The sequence below is a fragment of the Sapajus apella genome, unplaced genomic scaffold (genome assembly GCF_009761245.1).
Source record: "Sapajus apella isolate SASKATOON/1434 unplaced genomic scaffold, GSC_monkey_1.0 scaffold42, whole genome shotgun sequence".
Lineage (NCBI taxonomy): Eukaryota > Metazoa > Chordata > Mammalia > Primates > Cebidae > Sapajus > Sapajus apella.
In genome coordinates, this window is record NW_022436982.1 from 14,772,750 (window position 1) to 14,790,568 (window position 17,819).

At 42.2% G+C, this 17,819-nt stretch overlaps 1 protein-coding gene across 1 annotated transcript in view; it reads left to right on the forward strand.

Moving 5' to 3' along the window:
- The first annotated feature begins 5,795 nt into the window (after positions 1–5,795).
- Positions 5,796–17,819, forward strand: part of SAXO1 (stabilizer of axonemal microtubules 1) — a 30,174-nt gene continuing 18,150 nt past the window's right edge. The window contains exons 1-2 of the mRNA XM_032300110.1: positions 5,796–5,975; positions 14,531–14,733. Of these exons, the coding sequence (XP_032156001.1) occupies positions 5,953–5,975; positions 14,531–14,733 (226 nt within the window). The 5' untranslated portion in view covers positions 5,796–5,952. The remainder of the gene's footprint in view (positions 5,976–14,530; positions 14,734–17,819) is intronic.

Consider the following 17,819-nt stretch of genomic DNA (forward strand, 5'->3'; position numbering starts at 1 on the left):
TGGTGGAGGCAAGACAAGTCATGAATAGCCACAAGATGCTGCCCTTTTTATAGATTAGGGTCTAAAACACTATGGAAGTTTATTTGAAAAGCTCAAAGTTCTGTTATACCAGCTACTATTCAAGCTGCCAGTTGGTGGCCGGGGGAATGGTCATGGGTTTGTTTTGAGGAACAGCTTTGTTTGCAGCCATGAAAATTCCTAACATGAAAGTTGAGGCTGGTCATGGTGCTTACATCTGTAATCCCAGCACTTTGGGAGTCTGAGGCAGAAGGATCGCTTGAGCTCAGGAGTTTGAGACCAGCCTGGGCAACATGGCAAACCCCATCTCGAGAAAAAAAATACAAAAATTAGCCAGGTTGGGCAGTGGTGCACACCTATATTCCCAGCTACTTGGGAGGCTGAGGTGGGAGGATTTCTCAAGCCCAGGAATTTGAGGCTGTAGTGAGCTGTGATTGTGTCACTGCACTCTAGTCTAGGTGACAAAGTCAGTCCCTGTCTCTTAAAAAAAAAAAAGTGTAGAGGATCTTGCAAGGCTGTACAGTAGAAGAAGAGGTGGGGACATAACCCCAGGCACACTCTGAGCAGAAGAGTCATAGCCAGTAACTGTGTAGTGGGATCATCAGCAGCTTTGTGGGGAGGCAGGGGTGGCATTCAAGATGGGTCTTGAAGACAGAAAAAAAAGTGAGAGTGGCGGGAAAGTGAGCAGCTGCAGCAAGTGCTACAAGTGCATAAAACTGAAACTTGGTGCTATAGATTGAGATGAATTATGGAATTAAGAACAAATGCTTCTTTTTTATGTGTTTTAATGCCTCGGATTGTGTCATATGAAGACAGGTCAGAGAGAGTTTAAGAAAGAGACAGATATTGTATTAGTCCACAAAATATATTTTAGTGTCTTTATCTTTCCTATACTTTTAGAGAAAACTTCCGGTACCAAAATGCTTGCAGTTCTTTTGTCTGTACCTTTGAATTTTAGACCTTGCACTTTCCAATAGAAAAGACACTACCATACGTGGCCGTTGACCATTTGGAATGTGTCTGGTCCGAACTGAGTGAAATGTACAAGACACACCAGATTTTGAAGTGTAGTAAGAAAGTAAAATATTCAATAATTTAAAAATGAATGTTGACATAATATTTTAGGTATATTGGGTTAAATGAAAGATAAATTAATTTCATGTGTTTCTTTTTACTTTTTTTTTAAATTTTTAGTTTTTTTTAGAGATACTATGTCATCCAGGCTGGAGTTCAGTGGCTCTTCAGTCACGATCATAGCCTGCTATAGCTTTGAACACCTGGGCTCAAGCGATCCACCCTCCTCAGCCTGCTGAATAGCTGGGACTATAGGCAGGTGCAACTTTTCCTGGGTCTTTTTATCCTTCTAATGTGGCTACTATAATAGAAAATTAAAAATGACGTCTATGACATGGCTTGCGTTCTATTTCCATTGGATGACATTATTCTAGAGGAAACTATTCTTTTTTTTTTTTTCTTTTTTCCTTACCTGTGTACAGTGCAGTTGTTATATTCTTAAAGTTCAGTTATCCATTCTAGGGTTACCTGAGAGTCCTAGATGGCTTGAGCTAGTTGTATGTTAGGAAATGTACCTGGTCATTTGGAAGTGATAGAGACTCATCCCATATCTATGATTGGTTCATGTACACTATTCTGAGCTTCAGATTTTTCATCTTCATAGCAGATAACAGAGATACTAGAACATAAATTCCCTATGGCCCCTTTCAATTTTGTGATTCTAGGCCAGGTGTGATGACTCATGCCTGTGATCCCAGCACTTTGTGGGGCTGAGGTGGGTGGATTGCTTGAGCTCAAGAGTTTGAGAACAGCTTGGGGAATATGGTGAAACCCCATTTCTACAAAAAATAAAAAACGAGACAGGCATGGTTTTGCATGTCTGTGGTCCCAGCTACTTGGGAGGCTGAGGTGGACGACTGCTTGAGCCCAGGAGGTCAAGGGTACAGTGAGCTGTGATGGCACCACTGCACTCCAGCCTGGATGACAGAGTATGAGACCTTGTCTCCAAAAAAAAAAAAGATTCTAGCTTGAAGTCAATGCTCAGAATCAATTATTTTGGGTTCCATTGAAAGGCCTCTACTATTCTCTTTTGCAAGTATCAGAAAGTCAGGGTTATGTCCTTTTACCCCTGGAAGTTGGGAATTTGGGAGTAGAAAGACTTTAGAGAGTTCTGGTAGGCTAAAGAAACGTCCTCTTTGCCTTTTCCTTCTAGGCCTATGGGTCCATCTGGGTTTGTTTGCGGGTGCACCTGAGCAAGGTGGCCAGAGCAGCTCTTGGAATGACATAAGTATCACAGAACTTGAAGTTTCAGTTCTTTAGACCATGGCTGCCAAGCTTACTTTTAAATACCCTAGGCATGGCAATTCTACAAACTCTTTAGATACAAATTAGTTCTTTAAAGCTGAGAAATCTGTCTTTACCTTTTTGGCTGTTCTAATGTTAGAACAAATTATTTTCTGTTTTGTTTTTTTTTTTTTTTTTTTTTTTTTTTTTTGAGACAGTCTTGCTCTGTCACCAGGTGCCAGGCTGGTGTGCAGTGGTGCAATCTTGGCTCACTGCAACCTCTGCCTCCTGGGTTCAAGCAATTCTCCTGCCTCAGCCTCCCGAGTAGCTGGGACTACAGGTGCATGCCACCACACCCAGCTAATTTTTGTTTTTTAGTAGAGATGGGGTTTCACCATGTTGGCCAGGATGGTCTCTATCTTTTGACCTTGTGATCCACCCGCCTCAGCCTCCCAAAGTGCTGGGATTATAGGTGTGAGCCACTGTGCCCGGCCTATTTTCCATTTGTTGATAATTTCTAGGTACCTTTCTTTCAGCAGGTCATCCTCTTATACACTGTCTGACTGTTCATCCATCTGTTTTATATATATATATGTTAGTCAACATTACATATATATATATATATCCAATATTACATATATATATCCAACAGTACATATATATATATATATATATATATATATATATGTACTGTTGACTAACTTCCAGAACAAAAAGATGACAGACTTGATCTTTATCGTTGAGAGATTCAGGATAATGGTTAATGAGTGTTGGGTAGACCACCAATGAGAAGACATGGTGCTGGGTGTTTTGAGGGGGGTATTCAGGGTGTTCAGGGTGCAGGTAGGGAAAGAAGATGACTCCATGAGCAAACTCAGGCAATGAAACATTTGTTTTTGCATACGAGTTTTTGATATTTCAGAGTGAGACAAGGTTTCATTTAGCCAGCAATAAGTCAAAGTCTGCACTATAAATATATTGATATAATTCCACTTAATGGAACATCAATGTCTGGGTAGAAGCTTGTTGCTGTTCTGAAATCCTCTTTCATGATGCCGATCATATTGCAGGATTTTGCTGTTAAATTTATTTTTCTTTTGGAATAAATCCTTACAGTGTGTTATATTTTTTAAAAGTAACAATATGGAAAGTGGGTTATATGAAAGTAGTTTTACCAGTTTAAAAAGCAGCGGCACTGAAAAGGGAAAGTAGCACTGTGGAGTCCATTTTATTGTAAGTGCCTGAAACTAGGTTATCCTGAATAAATCTTGACCTTTCTTTTAAAATGTGGGTGAACAAAATACATATGCAGAGGTATTTTTGGTAGCCAGTGCTTCTTGGCTTTTGATTTGAGGGTTGCAGGAATCCTAAAATGATAGGGTACTGGCTGGCTCACATGGAGTCTCAGGTAATTAGACTGATTATGAGCACAGAAATGGCAATAACATTTAACATGTATCTACTGTGAGAGATGGGTATTTTGTTGACTATGCAAACATAACAATTTATCTCCTGAATGTTTAGAAAGTGCTTTAAAGCACTCAATTTATGTGCCAACGATGAGGAGATATTTTATTAAATGTATATAAAATAGAAATATATAGCTTTGTACATGAAATGCCAACAATGTGCATTCTGAAAAAGAAAAAGCAAACTTTGTATTTAACACTGAGAAATTTAGATAGTCATACTATAAGGACAGCATGTTTGTAGAAGAATTTCCTTGTAAATGCTGAGGAATATCTAAAATACCACGAATCAATACTGCTCTTATAATACAAATAAACAGTGAATGAGGCAATTTCATGCCATATTTAGGTGTTTCTGATAAATCTGTAGGTGAGAAGAAAATAAATAGGGATATCTCTAATGGTACTTGTTCATATGCAATTCTAACCATTTGAACAGTACAGGTGTTGATGATTTTCTCTGGGGAGTAGACGGAAGAGAGGTACATAGTAACAACAGTGGTGGTGGCAATATTTATATAAAAGGCTGCACTTGTTAACAGGAGCAGCATGCCAGCTGTTGCCTGGAAAATAGCATTACGTTAGAGCAGTGAGGAATTCTTGGTCTCTTTCTCTCATTTTCTCTCCCTTCCCCCATGTACTGCCTCAAAGTATTGCATGTTAGTGTCTGTGATTAAAAGTCCAGTGTGAAAATGGGAAAACAATTATATGCCATTCATTAAGGTAGCTAAGTTGGAAAACACCAGCATGGAGTTTTTGCTGATTTGCTGGTGCCTGATGATGAGAGGGAACCCAGCTGGATTGTGAAGATTGTCTTTGGGCACACACAACATTGATAAACTGCCTTCACTTAGTTTTTACAGTTTTAATAGCTGCCTTAGTTCAGCTGTAAGTAGCAAGTAAATAAGTTTCATTTATTACCATGCATGTAAAATGGAAAAACTCACTGTCAATTATAACTGTTAGATACTATCATTTGTTCAGTTCATTCATCACTAGGCATAAAGTTTATTTAAGCATTCACTTATACTCAGTCTTTCATTTAAGAAATGTTTACTGAATGTGCCAGTATGTATTCTGTAAACATTTATTGAATGAAAAATTCAGGATATGCTGTATAGAGATGTATATCATGTACAGTGAACAGTGGACAAGGTTGAAAAAGGTTCTGAGCATGACAGATGAGACAGACAATAAACAAACTCACCAACAGACATGCCAGTCACGGGTAGCTGCAAGTGATGGGGCAGGCACACACAGGGCAATGGGAGAAAATATGTGCACACACAGGCAAGAGTGGTGGGGGGAGAGGGGATGCAATGGCGGGGTGGATCCTGGGTATAAGATGATCCCAGACCTGGGAAAGTCTTTCTAAGACTGTAGTAACTGCAATGAGACCTGAAAGAATAAAGGAGGGAGACTTTCCACGTGAAGGTAGTTTCACATAGTCAGTGGTGTTTGGTGGACTCAGAACTGAGGTGATTTTGCTTTGAGTGATATCATTTATGTACAATGATGATATTCTGAATTGATCAAGGAGCCAACCAGTTAGAAAAGACACTGGCTGGCCCTATTGGAGAGCCTTAGAGCACCCTGTTAGGTGAATAGTAAGCCCTGAATTCTTGGGTTGATGGGAGACCACAGGGGAGGACCTGGGGCAGCTGGGTGGCACTTGGAGTGCTTGGGACACAGCTATTTCTCTATTATAGTATAGAAATATTTCCATGCTTACACAAGCGATGTGACATGTGTAACAGCTTGTGTGTAATTCATGCTTTTGTGTAATTCTGTGATCCAAGGAATTTTTATTAACCAATTGTAGTTACAGACCACCTTTATTTTCTGGCCACTTCACGTAGTTTACTGGAAAAAAGCAAGGGTTGAATTCTGGTTTTCAGTGTTGGCTGTCATATGATTTTACGGTCTGAGTCACATTTGGCAGAGTACTCTTATCAAACTGGATGTATTCCCCCCAAGAAGGTAACCAAGCTAACTCTGTGTCTTTTGCAGGCGGCATCACTGTCCACATCTCCCTACCAAGATTTATGATCAAACAGAGAAACCATGTCTTCTCTCCGAATATACCGAGAACTACCCTCTCTATCACTCTTACTTGCCCAGAGAGTCCTTCAAGCCAAGGCGGGAGTACCAGAAAGGGTCTGTACCAATGGAAGGCCTGACTACATCAAGGTGAGGGCAAACAGTATTAATATATGCAGGTGCATACAACACTAATGTAGAAACATGCAGTGCTTAATGTATAATATTAATGTAATAAAGTACAGTGCTAATGCATTAATGTACAGTATCGACATATGCTATTAATGCCTTAATGTACTATATCTTGGAAAGAAAATCTTGCATTTATGAGCCTTCTCAGTTTTTCCCAAATCCTCTGTTAAAGAGAAAGGATTCTTGGGGGAAGGCTGCATTGATATAATAAAGGATTGGAGGTTAAGAAAAATATTTACTTGACGGAAAGAGTGGGGGATGTTGCCGAAAAGCAAGTTTTGGGCTTTGTTACATGAAAAGCTCCAGGCCAGCCTGGGTAGGTTGAGGGTGGGGGTGGTGAAAGAGAACTTGACAATAGAGAAAAAGTGAGGTTTTTTTTTTTTCTTAAAATTATGCTGTAGATTTTGAATTGGGGTTCTCCTGAATGTTCTTTAAGAAATAGGAAGAAATAATTTTTTTTCCTTTTAAATTATTCTTGACTCCCAAACTCAGATTGTTTAGCTCTAGGTCTGTGCAGTGGCTGAGCCACATGGCTCAGTATGTCAGTATTGCAGAAGTCTTTGCTCTGAGGCGGTGCAGAAAAATTCTCAGTTCAGGGTTGTTCTATAGGCAAGGCTCTCACAGAATCTGCCATGGGCAGCTTAGTTAGTGACCTGTGACTGGTGGTCTAGTAGATCAGAAACATCTTTGAGTGTGATTGGGCAGTCTCAGATTTTAGTATAGTTTTGTATAGTTTTGTCCTCAGCTGAGACCTGAAAGACTGATATGCTCTCATCCCTGAAGGGCAGGGTTGCTGTGAGGTGGAGATGCTGGTGAATGTTAAGTGTTCCAGCACAATGCTTTCACATTGGTGCCCAAGACCTGGTGACTTTTCTTCCTATTGCTGCCCTTTTGCCTCGTAATTTTGTGCTAATAAAGGCCCCAGATGGCCTGGGAGAAGCAGAACCATTATAACTCATTCTGCCTTCAGGTGTTCTCCAGAATAGGACTGGAAACATCTGTTGAGATTGTGAGTTGGAGGTTCTCCTCTGTACACAACACTGCTATCCTCTAGATCCATGGGCAGTCCATGTCCGGGTGTTGGGACAGGAGCACCCACAATGGGGGAAGTAAAGCCAAAGGATTCCTGAGCTTCGTGGGAGCCACTGTGCAGGAGCTTGAGAATGAGGGCCTTGTCTCATGCTTGATTTGTATCAGACCACTTTGTTGTTGTTGTTGTTGTTTTTCTTTTTTTGGAAAAAAAACCAAGGTCTCCATCTGTAGCCATGGCTAGAGTGCAATGATGTGATCATAGCTCACTGACTGCAGCCTCGAATTTGTGGGCTCAAGTGATCCTCCTGCCTCAGTTTCCTAGTAGCTGGGATTACAGGCATGGGCCATGATGTCCAACTACTTTTTAAACTTTTTGTAGAAACAAGAATTTGCTGTATTGCCAAGGCCAGATGATTACGTTTATTCTAAGCATTTATCTTAAATGATTTGGTTTAAGCACAGTGTTTCTGGGTCCTGATATATTAAAAAATTATAATTTATGCAGCTGTTTTTCTCAACCTATGACTTATTAAAGACTATAAACCCTAAAGTTTGGGCTTCTTTTTGCCAGGAAAACAGTATTCTTTGTCTCTGAGAGTCTAAAGACCATAATGAGAAGCGTGAACCGTTTCTGAGCATTGCTTTTCTTTTATGAAACCCTGGTCAACACCAAGTAAGAGTCCTAAGCACATGTACAAGAGACATGTAACTGGTAGGAAAGGGTAAGAGTAGCACTGAAATGTGGCTTGCAAATATCATGTTCAGTCTCCAGGTATGGGTCTTTTTATCTTTCAATTTCCAGTTTGCAGGAAATAAACACTTTGTGAAATGTCTAGTTGGCTTCAGGCATTGATATATTTCCTATCCTGAAAGTACAGACAAGGATGCTTTAAAAGTTTGTTGTTGTGGGTTGCTTTGTTAGTTGCCCACAAGCTTAGGAGAATGAGGACAAACCCTTGGTCAGGGGCTAAAGTCCTGTCCCAACACCTAGCTTTGAGGCCCCCAGATGCAACTCCATGCCCTGCCTCCTCCTGATGGTGCTTCGCAAAACAAAAACTTACACTCTGACCTGTCCTAAACTATCCTTGCCTTGTGTCACTTACAACAATAAACATATCACCCAGAAGGCTCCTCTGCCCCTGCCAGAGCCGGAGTAACGATATATATCATGTACATCAAGTGTGGCTAAAGCAGAGGAAAGCAGATTCTGAAAGAATTTCCAAAATAAGCCATTAATGAACATAAAGGCCTTAAAAAGAAAAAAGTGGCAGGATCAGGGTTATCCATGGGGGAAGAAAAAGAGCAGATACGAAATTCTTTTTATTTCCTGTCCTAAAAAGAGAAGTAAGGAGAAAATGAGCAGAAGACATCTATGTTCTCCTTTCTACCACAATTTCATTAATTCTCAACCCTGTGCCTGCCATACTGGGCACTAGTTTTCATAGACTGAGAACAGAATTATGCCACTGTCAGGAAATGTAGGGACGCTAGTATCTGGGTGTTCCCCTGGAGGCTTACAGGGGAAGGGATGCATCCGCCCAGTGTCTGCACACCCCTGTGTCTGCACGGATCGTCACCCTTCTACTCTTAAGACTTATTACTGGAACATCCCACTCACTTCTGTATCTAAACATTGACTCTGCTTAGTTTCTGAGGTTGGATATAGGGCTCCCACCTGCTGAATGAAAAAGTCATGTGGTCCAGGGCTTGGCTGGGTTTGGTGATTAAGCCCAGACACAAAAAAAACACCTGGTTTCTGGAAAGGTTATCATCCCAGCATGAGGCATGATTACAGCTGCACACAACTCTTACTGGCCATAAATCTTGGGGATTTACAGCAGGTGCCATGAGGGGAATGCTTGTGATTTCCAACCACTCTTAGTGTGAAATGGTTTCTTGCAGTCCTTGATAATTCTCTGGTGTAGAATCTGCCTTTAGTTCAGATAGACCTGAGATCAATTTATGAATAAGAGGTTTGCACTTCAAGCCTCATTTCCCCATAGGCATGTCACCATGTAAAACACTTGGATCCCAATTTGAGACATTCTGTTAGCTAAGCCAGCTCCTAAAGATGGGCAAAATGAAAAGCATTGGAAGAAAAAGGTGAGTCTTCAGTGCCGTTAGATCTTTATCCTAAAGGGAGAGGGACCATGGGTAGAGTGGAATGGCGGCACAGAGTGAGGAGACAGAATTGAGTTCAGATTTGATGGGTGTGGCTGAAAGGCAGAGGGCAGGGAATTGGCAGCATCAATGCTATGACTTAGTGACAAGACTCCTTGGTAAACAAGGAGAGTAAGGGAGGGAAGAGCTAAGAGAGAAAAGGCATTTGGTATCCTTTCTAAAGGTCAGGAAAGAAGCAAGAAAGTTGGTAGCAGGCTTGACTCTTGTACTGCCTATTGAATTACATATATATTTTTATTCAAATACATACTTGAGTCTCTTACTCAGAGCTGTACCACTGGGGTATACTTAGCCTCCATAGCCTGGGCCTGAGAATTAGCGTGAACACAGTGCAGATAGAGTTCTCAGCACTGGACTTGCTTAGGTAATCTCAGAGCCTTTGAATTGTCTATAATGTATTTCTGATTAAATTTGCAGACATTTTGTTCATTATTTCTTCCAGCAATTTTTCTTTCCCTGATGCTCTGTTCATTATTCCCCCCAATCTTTTCTTTTCCTTCTCTGTTCTTCAGATTGGAGAATTTCTGTTAATCTGGTTTTCACTTCACCAAGTTTTTCTCCCTTATCTCCATTTGGTGATTAAGCCCATCCATTGAATGTTCTGTTTCACATATTTTGCAGTTTTATAATTTGCATTTGATCCTTTTTAATACAGTTTCTACTTCTCTTCCCTGATTTCCTGTCTTTTATTTTATTATGACCTTACGTTGCTTTCCTTGTTGAGCATGGTTTCAAACGCTGTAAAATTTTTGTCTGCTAATTGCAAATGTCTGGTCTGCTTGGAGTTGGTCTCCATAATTGTCTTTTTTTTTTTTTTTTTTTTTTTAGCATCGGTCAGATTTTGGGTTGATTTTTATACAGAGAGAATGTTGTTATGTTGTGGACACCTTAGATCCTTGTTTGCATTCCTCTGAAGAGTGTTTTTATCTTTGGCAGGTAGGTAATTTGATTGTTCAAAATGCAAACTCTGTGTCTTGGGTGGCAGCTCCAATCTCATTTGAGTTCCTTAGCTTGAAATCTGCCCCATATATGTGAGGTCATGCAGAGATTTTGGCCCAGTTTATGTACAGAATTTAGGGCTTCCTGTCTTTTGCTCTCTCATTTTCAGGTTTCTTTCGTCATTTTCCAGCATCTGTGGTTGCCTCAAACTTAGTCCTCTGGTTTTATAGTCAATAAAAGATAATCAAGAAAGATTCATCTTTTAGCTGCCCTGCCTGACACAGACTGGAGCTGACCTTCAGGCTGGAAGCTTTGAATCTTACATAGTTAATGGAAAATAATCAGCAAAGCCTCACACAGTGCCATTTTCTGCTTCCACCTGTTGGCCCTCCCCAGAATCCACCTCTTTAGATCTTTCAAGTTGTTTGAAATATTTTGTCTGGAGTTTATATGAAGTGGTGACAGATGTTTGCCTCAGCCCTAGTGGGAGTTGAGGGCTCAGATGGCAGAGGAGAAGACAGGTGCTGTGTAACTTGGATCCTGGAGTGCATGGGCTTGGAATCCCATCTGTTACAGTGAGGGTAAGAAGGACTCTGTGTCCCATAAGGATTGGGGGCATGAATCAAGCCCTGTGATTCAGCCAAGGATCTTTTGCAGCACATTGGGATGGACTCCCCAAGGTGCCTAGGATGGCAGAACAGTTTCTTTAGACGTGTGGGTGCCTTTTGACCTTGGAAAATTTGATAATTATATGTAGAAGTAATGAAGTCAATCAAATCAACTGACAAAGAGCAGAACCTCATAGAGGAGATAGAGAACAGATCACGAGGAGTAGTATCACAGAAGTCAAGGGAGAGAGTATTGAAAAATTGAGAGGATGGATACTATGAAAAAGCACAGTGGGAGAAGGATGAGAAGCAGTGATTGGGTCTGGAAAACAAGGTGATACTTGAAGTTTCAAGGGTGAGGGGAATCAGATCTGATTGGTGAGACATGAGGAGAGGAAAGCAAGTCTGTGCTTGTAGACCACGCTTTCTGAAAGAGAGAAGGGAAAACTGGCGGGGAATGGAGCCCAGTGAGGACTGTCTTATTTTACTCTTTACCTTTGGAGATCGGAGATAACACTCAGTGGAGAAAGGAGACAGTAGTGAGGAAGAGGAAAAATCACAGTCGAGGAGATGGTTTACAGATGAGGTTCCCAAGAAAGAGGGCAGGGGTGAAAGAGATTGGCTCTGGGCAAGAGGAGGAACTCGTTTTAAGATGGATTCCATCTTAATATAATTGATAACTTGGACATACTAACAAATCTTGAAGTTTGTATAAATAAGCATTAAAAATAGGTTTAAAAAAAGTGTTGTATGGACCTCTTGTCATGGTGAAAATCTTCATTTCCCACTGCCAGGCTCAGGCACCTAGTTCGCTGTTACGTCATTTCCTCTTTCCTTTTGTCAGAGTCTTGTCAAACTCCTTTCTCCAGGTTTGCTAAATAATTTGAAGTCAAGTTGTTACGACTTTCCCAGCAGGATCACTCCAACTTTTACTTAACTCTGAGTTTAACTCTTGGCCTTCCCTACTCTATAACTTTTATAGCTACTTACCTAAAAGAAACTTATATCTGTGACCAGTTTCCTTTTCTTGGTTCATGTCACATGTGCACAGAAAAATGAACCACAGAAAGAGAGAAGAGATCCAGTGTTCTTAAAAAGAAAAGCTAGTTAATTTGAGCAATTTTGGGGAAGACTAAAATATAGTCTTTTCTTTTACATGAATTTAAAGGCTGTAAGATTATGTGTGATTGGGGACGTGCAGTTACGTTGTGGTTAATGACAGGTTTCAGTGAATGTTCTCAACATAAAAACATAATGAGGAAACACATAAATTCAGATTAAATTCACTCCTAAGCCACAGTAACTATGGGTAGGTTATAAAACTCAAAAATTTTTCTTCTCTTCAGAAGTAGATACCGCCTCCCTCTACTGCCCGTAATCATTTGCCTTAGTTATAACTGATCAATAAATTAAACCACAGAGGAACACTTACAAAGGAACTTACATTTTGTACTGGAGAAGGTGATTGGCTTTTGTCTTTGGGAAACTAATTTCAGGATAGTCCATGAACTGGTGAATTTGGTTTTGGGCATTTGTCTGCTCTTTTCCAGTAGAAGGCATGGGAGATAGGCAGTAGGTGTGCTTTAGTTACCAAGAGCCTGGCAGCCTTTGAAGGGAGGTTCTTGCGGCATCCCTGAGAGGAAGCTGGTCCTCTTGGTCAGAGTAACTACAGAAGAGGCTGCCATGGCCTCTGGGTGCAGGGTCCCCAATAGCGGCAGGCTCACAACTGGAAATCATTCCCAGGTGCTTTGAGGTTGGCTGGGCTCAGTGTGGCAGCTCAGGAACCCAGCTTTGTTCCTCATTGCTTGCCCTTGGTACTTCTTGATGCTCCTTGGAAATGAATAGGGTGCAGGATTAGGGAGCCATCACTGAACACACGCCTTTATGAAGGTTTAGGAATGTGTGGTCTCTGGTGGCCTTCAAATCTGTCCCACTCTTCTGGGAGTGAGGAGAGCTCAACTTCTTTGGGAGTACTCCCTTTAGAATGTATACTTTCTGACCAAGAGTCCCTTTCCACTCAGCTGGTTTTCAGATGGAGCTTTTTGGGCATTTTCATTTGTCTTTGCAGCCTAAGGCTTTACCGTCTTAGTTTCCTGCTGCATCTGGTTTAGTGCTAAAGAGACAGACACCAGGGTGTAGTACTTGTTCACGGAGAAGAGTAGATGTGGAAGCTAACCCTTGGTTTCTTGTTCAGTCTGTTCCCTCTATAAGCACCGATATACACCGTCAGCTTCCAGACACTTCAGGCTAACAGCAGGGCCTCTAGGAAGGGAGCCCAAGCTGAACGTCCTATAACCGCTGCTATGATATGTTTTTAAATCTACCTAGAGGGTGTTAGGGGAGTTCAACTGAAGCATCTCCCATTTCCTCCTTAGAGCCCTAGAGAGACTAATTCTCCTGCTTCCTAACTTCCTCCTCCCATCCCACCAAGCATTTTCAGGACCCGGTTTGGGTTTACTGACAATCATGTGTATAATTTACACAAGACAGGTTACAGCGGAGCGTGTTACCTTTGCTAGTCAAGCATGGCTCAGTAGTGCTGCTCCAGATTTTGGCCGGGAAGTGGATTTTATTGGTGTTTGGGCCTAATGTTTTCCTGTCCGGAAACCTTCCCCTTCCCTTGACGGGGCTGTTCTGGCAAGCACCATTAGGGAAACATCTACCTTCCCTTTGTCCAGTTGGATAAATGGGTTCCAGGCAAGAACAGTCTGTTGTGTGAAGCAGACAGCCTTCAGAGGGAAATGCTAGCACTGAGAGTTGGGAAGCTGCGAGTGCCATGGAGGGCAATGCAGGTCCAAGCTAAGCCCTGGCTCCTTAGGGCGGTTCCTGGTGGGCGTTGCAGGGAGCATCTGGGCCTTTTTATCTGGGATACTTTGGGGAGGGACTGCTTCCGGTTTAGCGAAGACCATTATACTTTTTCGATCCTATTGTTTTCATACTTCTTGAAATAATGGGGGCACTGACACCAGATAGCAGAGAAATGAAGGACTCAGGGTCTCCATTTATTTCACTGTTTCCCTCTTCTGGGTTTTCTGTAGGCTAAGTAGAGGAAGGAGATAAATATTAGCAGGAGAAGCTTTTGGGAACATGAGAAGGTGGCTGCCGCACCTGAAAAGCAGTTAGCTCCACACTGAAGGGGTTGTGTGGAAGGAAGTTGGAAGGCGCAGGTGCAGAAGTGGTGGCATTGTGATTGGAGTGTAGAATGCTCAGGTGGGATGGGGACCTTGAGAGATAAGGGTGAGTAAGGCAGGAGCCAGGTCCAGGAAAGCTTATAAACTATGCTGAGAAGTTGAATTTTACCTGGAAGATTTTTAAAATCAGGGAAAGAGAGTGATCTGATTTCCATTTGGAGAGTTTATTCTGGCCACATTATGGGGATTGAATAGAAGTGAGAGAAATAAAGAAGGACATTCAGGTGGCAGGCTGTCACCTGATCCAAGTGAGAAATGGTCAGGGTCTGAAGCAAGGGGAAAGAAAAACCAATGGGGTGGAGGGGCACTGGTGAATGACAGACTCTGGGGCCGTGAGGGGAGGAGGTCAAGGATGTGTACAGGTGTCTGACTTAGGTGAGAAGAAATTGATGGTACCTTTCTCAAAAGTGGGAAATAGAGGAGGAAGAACAGTTCGGGGAGTGTGGGGGTGTGTAGAGTAGAACATGATTTCTCAGCAAATGTTTGTAGAGTTGGGTTGAGAGGAAAACACAGCCTTATTGCAAGCCAAGCACCCCAACCGCATGCACTTGCTTCCTTACAGGAGAGATTTTGGGCCTCACAAAGTGGCACCAGTGAAGGTCCACCAATATGACCAGTTCGTCCCAAGTGAAGAGAATATGGATTTGCTCACGACGTATAAGAAAGATTACAATTACTACCCTGTCTGTCGAGTGGACCCCATCAAACCTCGGGACAGTAAATATCCATGTAGTGACAAGATGGAGTGTTTGCCTACTTATAAAGGTGGGAGAGCACAGAGGGGCAGACTGGGGGAATGACAGACTGAGCCTGTGTGCAGGCCAGGAAATGTGTTTTATGTGCATACCCCTTTAGTGCAAGAGTTGGCAGACTACTTCCTGCAGGCAGATCTGGCCAGCAGCCTGTTTTTGTATGGTTGGAGAGCTAAGAATGTTTAAATATTTTTTAATAATTGAAAAAAAAAATCAAAAGGATATTGTTTGAAGACTGTGAAAATGATATAAATTCCAAGTTCAGTATTCCTGTTTTATTGGAACACAGCCATATTTACTCATCTACACAATATCTATGGCTGTTTTTTACACTCTAGTGGCAAAGTTGAATAATTGTGACAGAGGCACTATAGTCTGTGAGGCATAAGACACTTAATATCTGGCCCTTGAACAAAATATCTGCCAACCCCTGCCTTAGCATGCAGTTTGAATCCTATATTGGGGGGAAACATTTCAAGTTCAAGCTAAGTTAGTTTCTACCACTGATTGATTCATTCACCTGTTTAAAAAATAGATCAAAATGTAACATACATATAGAAAAGTATTTAAATCATAATTACACAGATCAATGAATTTTCACTGGACACATCCATATAAATAGTACCCAGATCAAGAAATATAACATTACTACTCCATTTCTGTCACCTTCCCCAACCAGAATGTAACCATTATGTTAACTTTTAATACCTTAAATTAGTTTTGCCAGTTTTGAACTTTATATAAACAGGATTGCTTCTTTCTTTATTGAGTATCTATTAATATTACCTATGAGGTGTGACCCTAGAAGCTGAAGGAAGCATAATGGCCTGCCCTTGACTTTCTAGCCTAGTGGAGACACAAGATACGGTCATTTGTGTTGTGCAAGCAGACAGCCACTCTGTGGAGCTCAGCTGCAAAGACTGAGACCGTGAGCCTGGAGGCCAGGTTTGTAATCAATAACTCATGTTTGTGATACCCACCGTTGCCCTAGGCGGATGTGCTAAACAGTTCATGGACCTCTAAATGGCTGTGAAGAGGGCTGCTTTTATTTAGTCAAGCCAAGCATTTAGGGTGAACTTGGCAGTGGAAGTAGGAAAGTTGGAGGGCTATGAGCTCCTGGAAGGGCCTCTAATTCTGTCATCCTGGGGGACCCTGTGCATGGTTGAGTTTCTCTGATTGTTCTAGGAACTGAGGACTGGATTAGCACGGGCCTTTTCAGCAACCTGGGCTCTGCCCTTTTATTTTCTTCAGCTTCCTTCTCTAACACTCCCGCATAGCTACCTTTTGTCAAGCCACATTCTGCATGTTATCATACCCTGAAATGGTCCCACCTCTGAAGCCTTTGTGCACATCTTATCCTCAGACTTGTCCTCTGATCTCCTCCCTCCATGGCAGTCCTTAGCCCTGTTGGCCCTCCAGTCCATTGATGCCTCAGCCCTCCCTCTTACCACCAGACCCTCCTGTGTCAGTCTGTCCCCATGAAGTCTACTCGGTGGGCTATCTTTGGACCCCATTTCCTACTGATGGCTGAGACTCTTTCTCTCTCCTGCCCCTTTGCTATTGCCTCCTGGCAAAGCCCTAATCCTGTTTTTTCCATGTCTACACCTGGGCGCACACCTGAGCATATCTCCCGTCTTGTCAACTCTTACCCATTTGCCACAGAAAGGGAGCAGAGAGGTCTTCTAAACATGGCAATCTGATCTGACTTCTCCTTTGCTTAAAACTCCTCAAAAAATCATTTGATAAAATCATTATTTTTTCAAATCATTTGATCCTATGACGATAAAAACCCAAACCTTTACTGCCTCCTCTGATGCCTTGGGAGATCCTGGTGTCTTCTTTCTGAGCGCCTCTGCTCCAGCCCCAGGGCCTTCTTTCAGGTGCCTTCTTCCTTTCTTTTCTGCTTTAGGGCATTTGTTTAGCACATGTGATGCCTTCTATATAGAATCCTTTTGCTTCCTTGATCTAGCACTTACCCTTTAGCTAGCAGCTGAAAGATCACATTCCCAGCCCTTCCCCCATGTCAGATTGGATGCTGTATAGGCACCTTGTACTCCCCTGCCTTGTCATTCATTATGCACTTTTAATGCTTCTTTTAATGGCCAGGCTGTAAGCTCCAACAGGCAGGGATCTGTTGGTCTTTTTCTTTGCCAATTACCCTCTCACAGCAGGCACCACACAGGTGCTTTACAAAGGAGTCCATACAACCAGGTGCATGATCATGGGCAGGGTATTGGGGGCACTCTTGCCTCTACTGAACGCATTCTTCTCCTTTTTTATCCTGTGTTTACAAGGAGACCAGAAATAAGGCACCACAGACATTGAGCAGGTGGGATAGAGGAATGAAGCTGTAAAAAGCACTTTCTACCATTGGTGGAGGAAATGAGGGACTCTGATAGGACATATCCAGTGGCAGACTCACCTCTCCTCTACACGGTCTTTACGGCCCCCGTAGGTTTATGAATCTTAGTATAGGGAGAGGCTCTTCAGAGCAGCTGCCTTTCAGTTTAGTTCCCTTTCTTCCACCTTGCCCTAGGTGCAGGGAGAGGTCTGGAAGTGGAAAATGCTCCTTGCTTGTCTTGGGGGTTGGCAAGGATGGAGGAGGTCTGTTTGTAGTATTTAAAGAGAGGTTCTCCCTACTTCTCCCCAGCAAATTACTTTTTTTTTTTTTTAATCCCATTTATTTATTTTATTGCATTTTAGGTTTTGGGGTACATGTGAAGAACATGCAAAATTGTTGCATAGGAACACACATGGCAGTGTGATTTGCTGCCTTCTTCCCCATCACCTACATCTGACATTTCTTCCCTTGCTATCTCTCCCCAGCTTCCCACCCCCCACCCTCCCTCCCCTATTTCCCCACAACTGACCCCAGTGTGTAGTGCTCCCTTCCCTGTGTCCATGTGTTCTCATTGTTCAACACCCGCCTATGAGTGAGAACATGCGGTGTTTGATCTTCTGCTCTTCTGTCAGTTTGCTGAGAATGATGGTTTCCAGGTTCATCCATGTCCCTACAAAGGACCCAAACTCATCGTTTTTGATGGCTGCATAATATTCCATGGTGTATATGTGCCACATTTTCCCTATCCAGTCTATCGT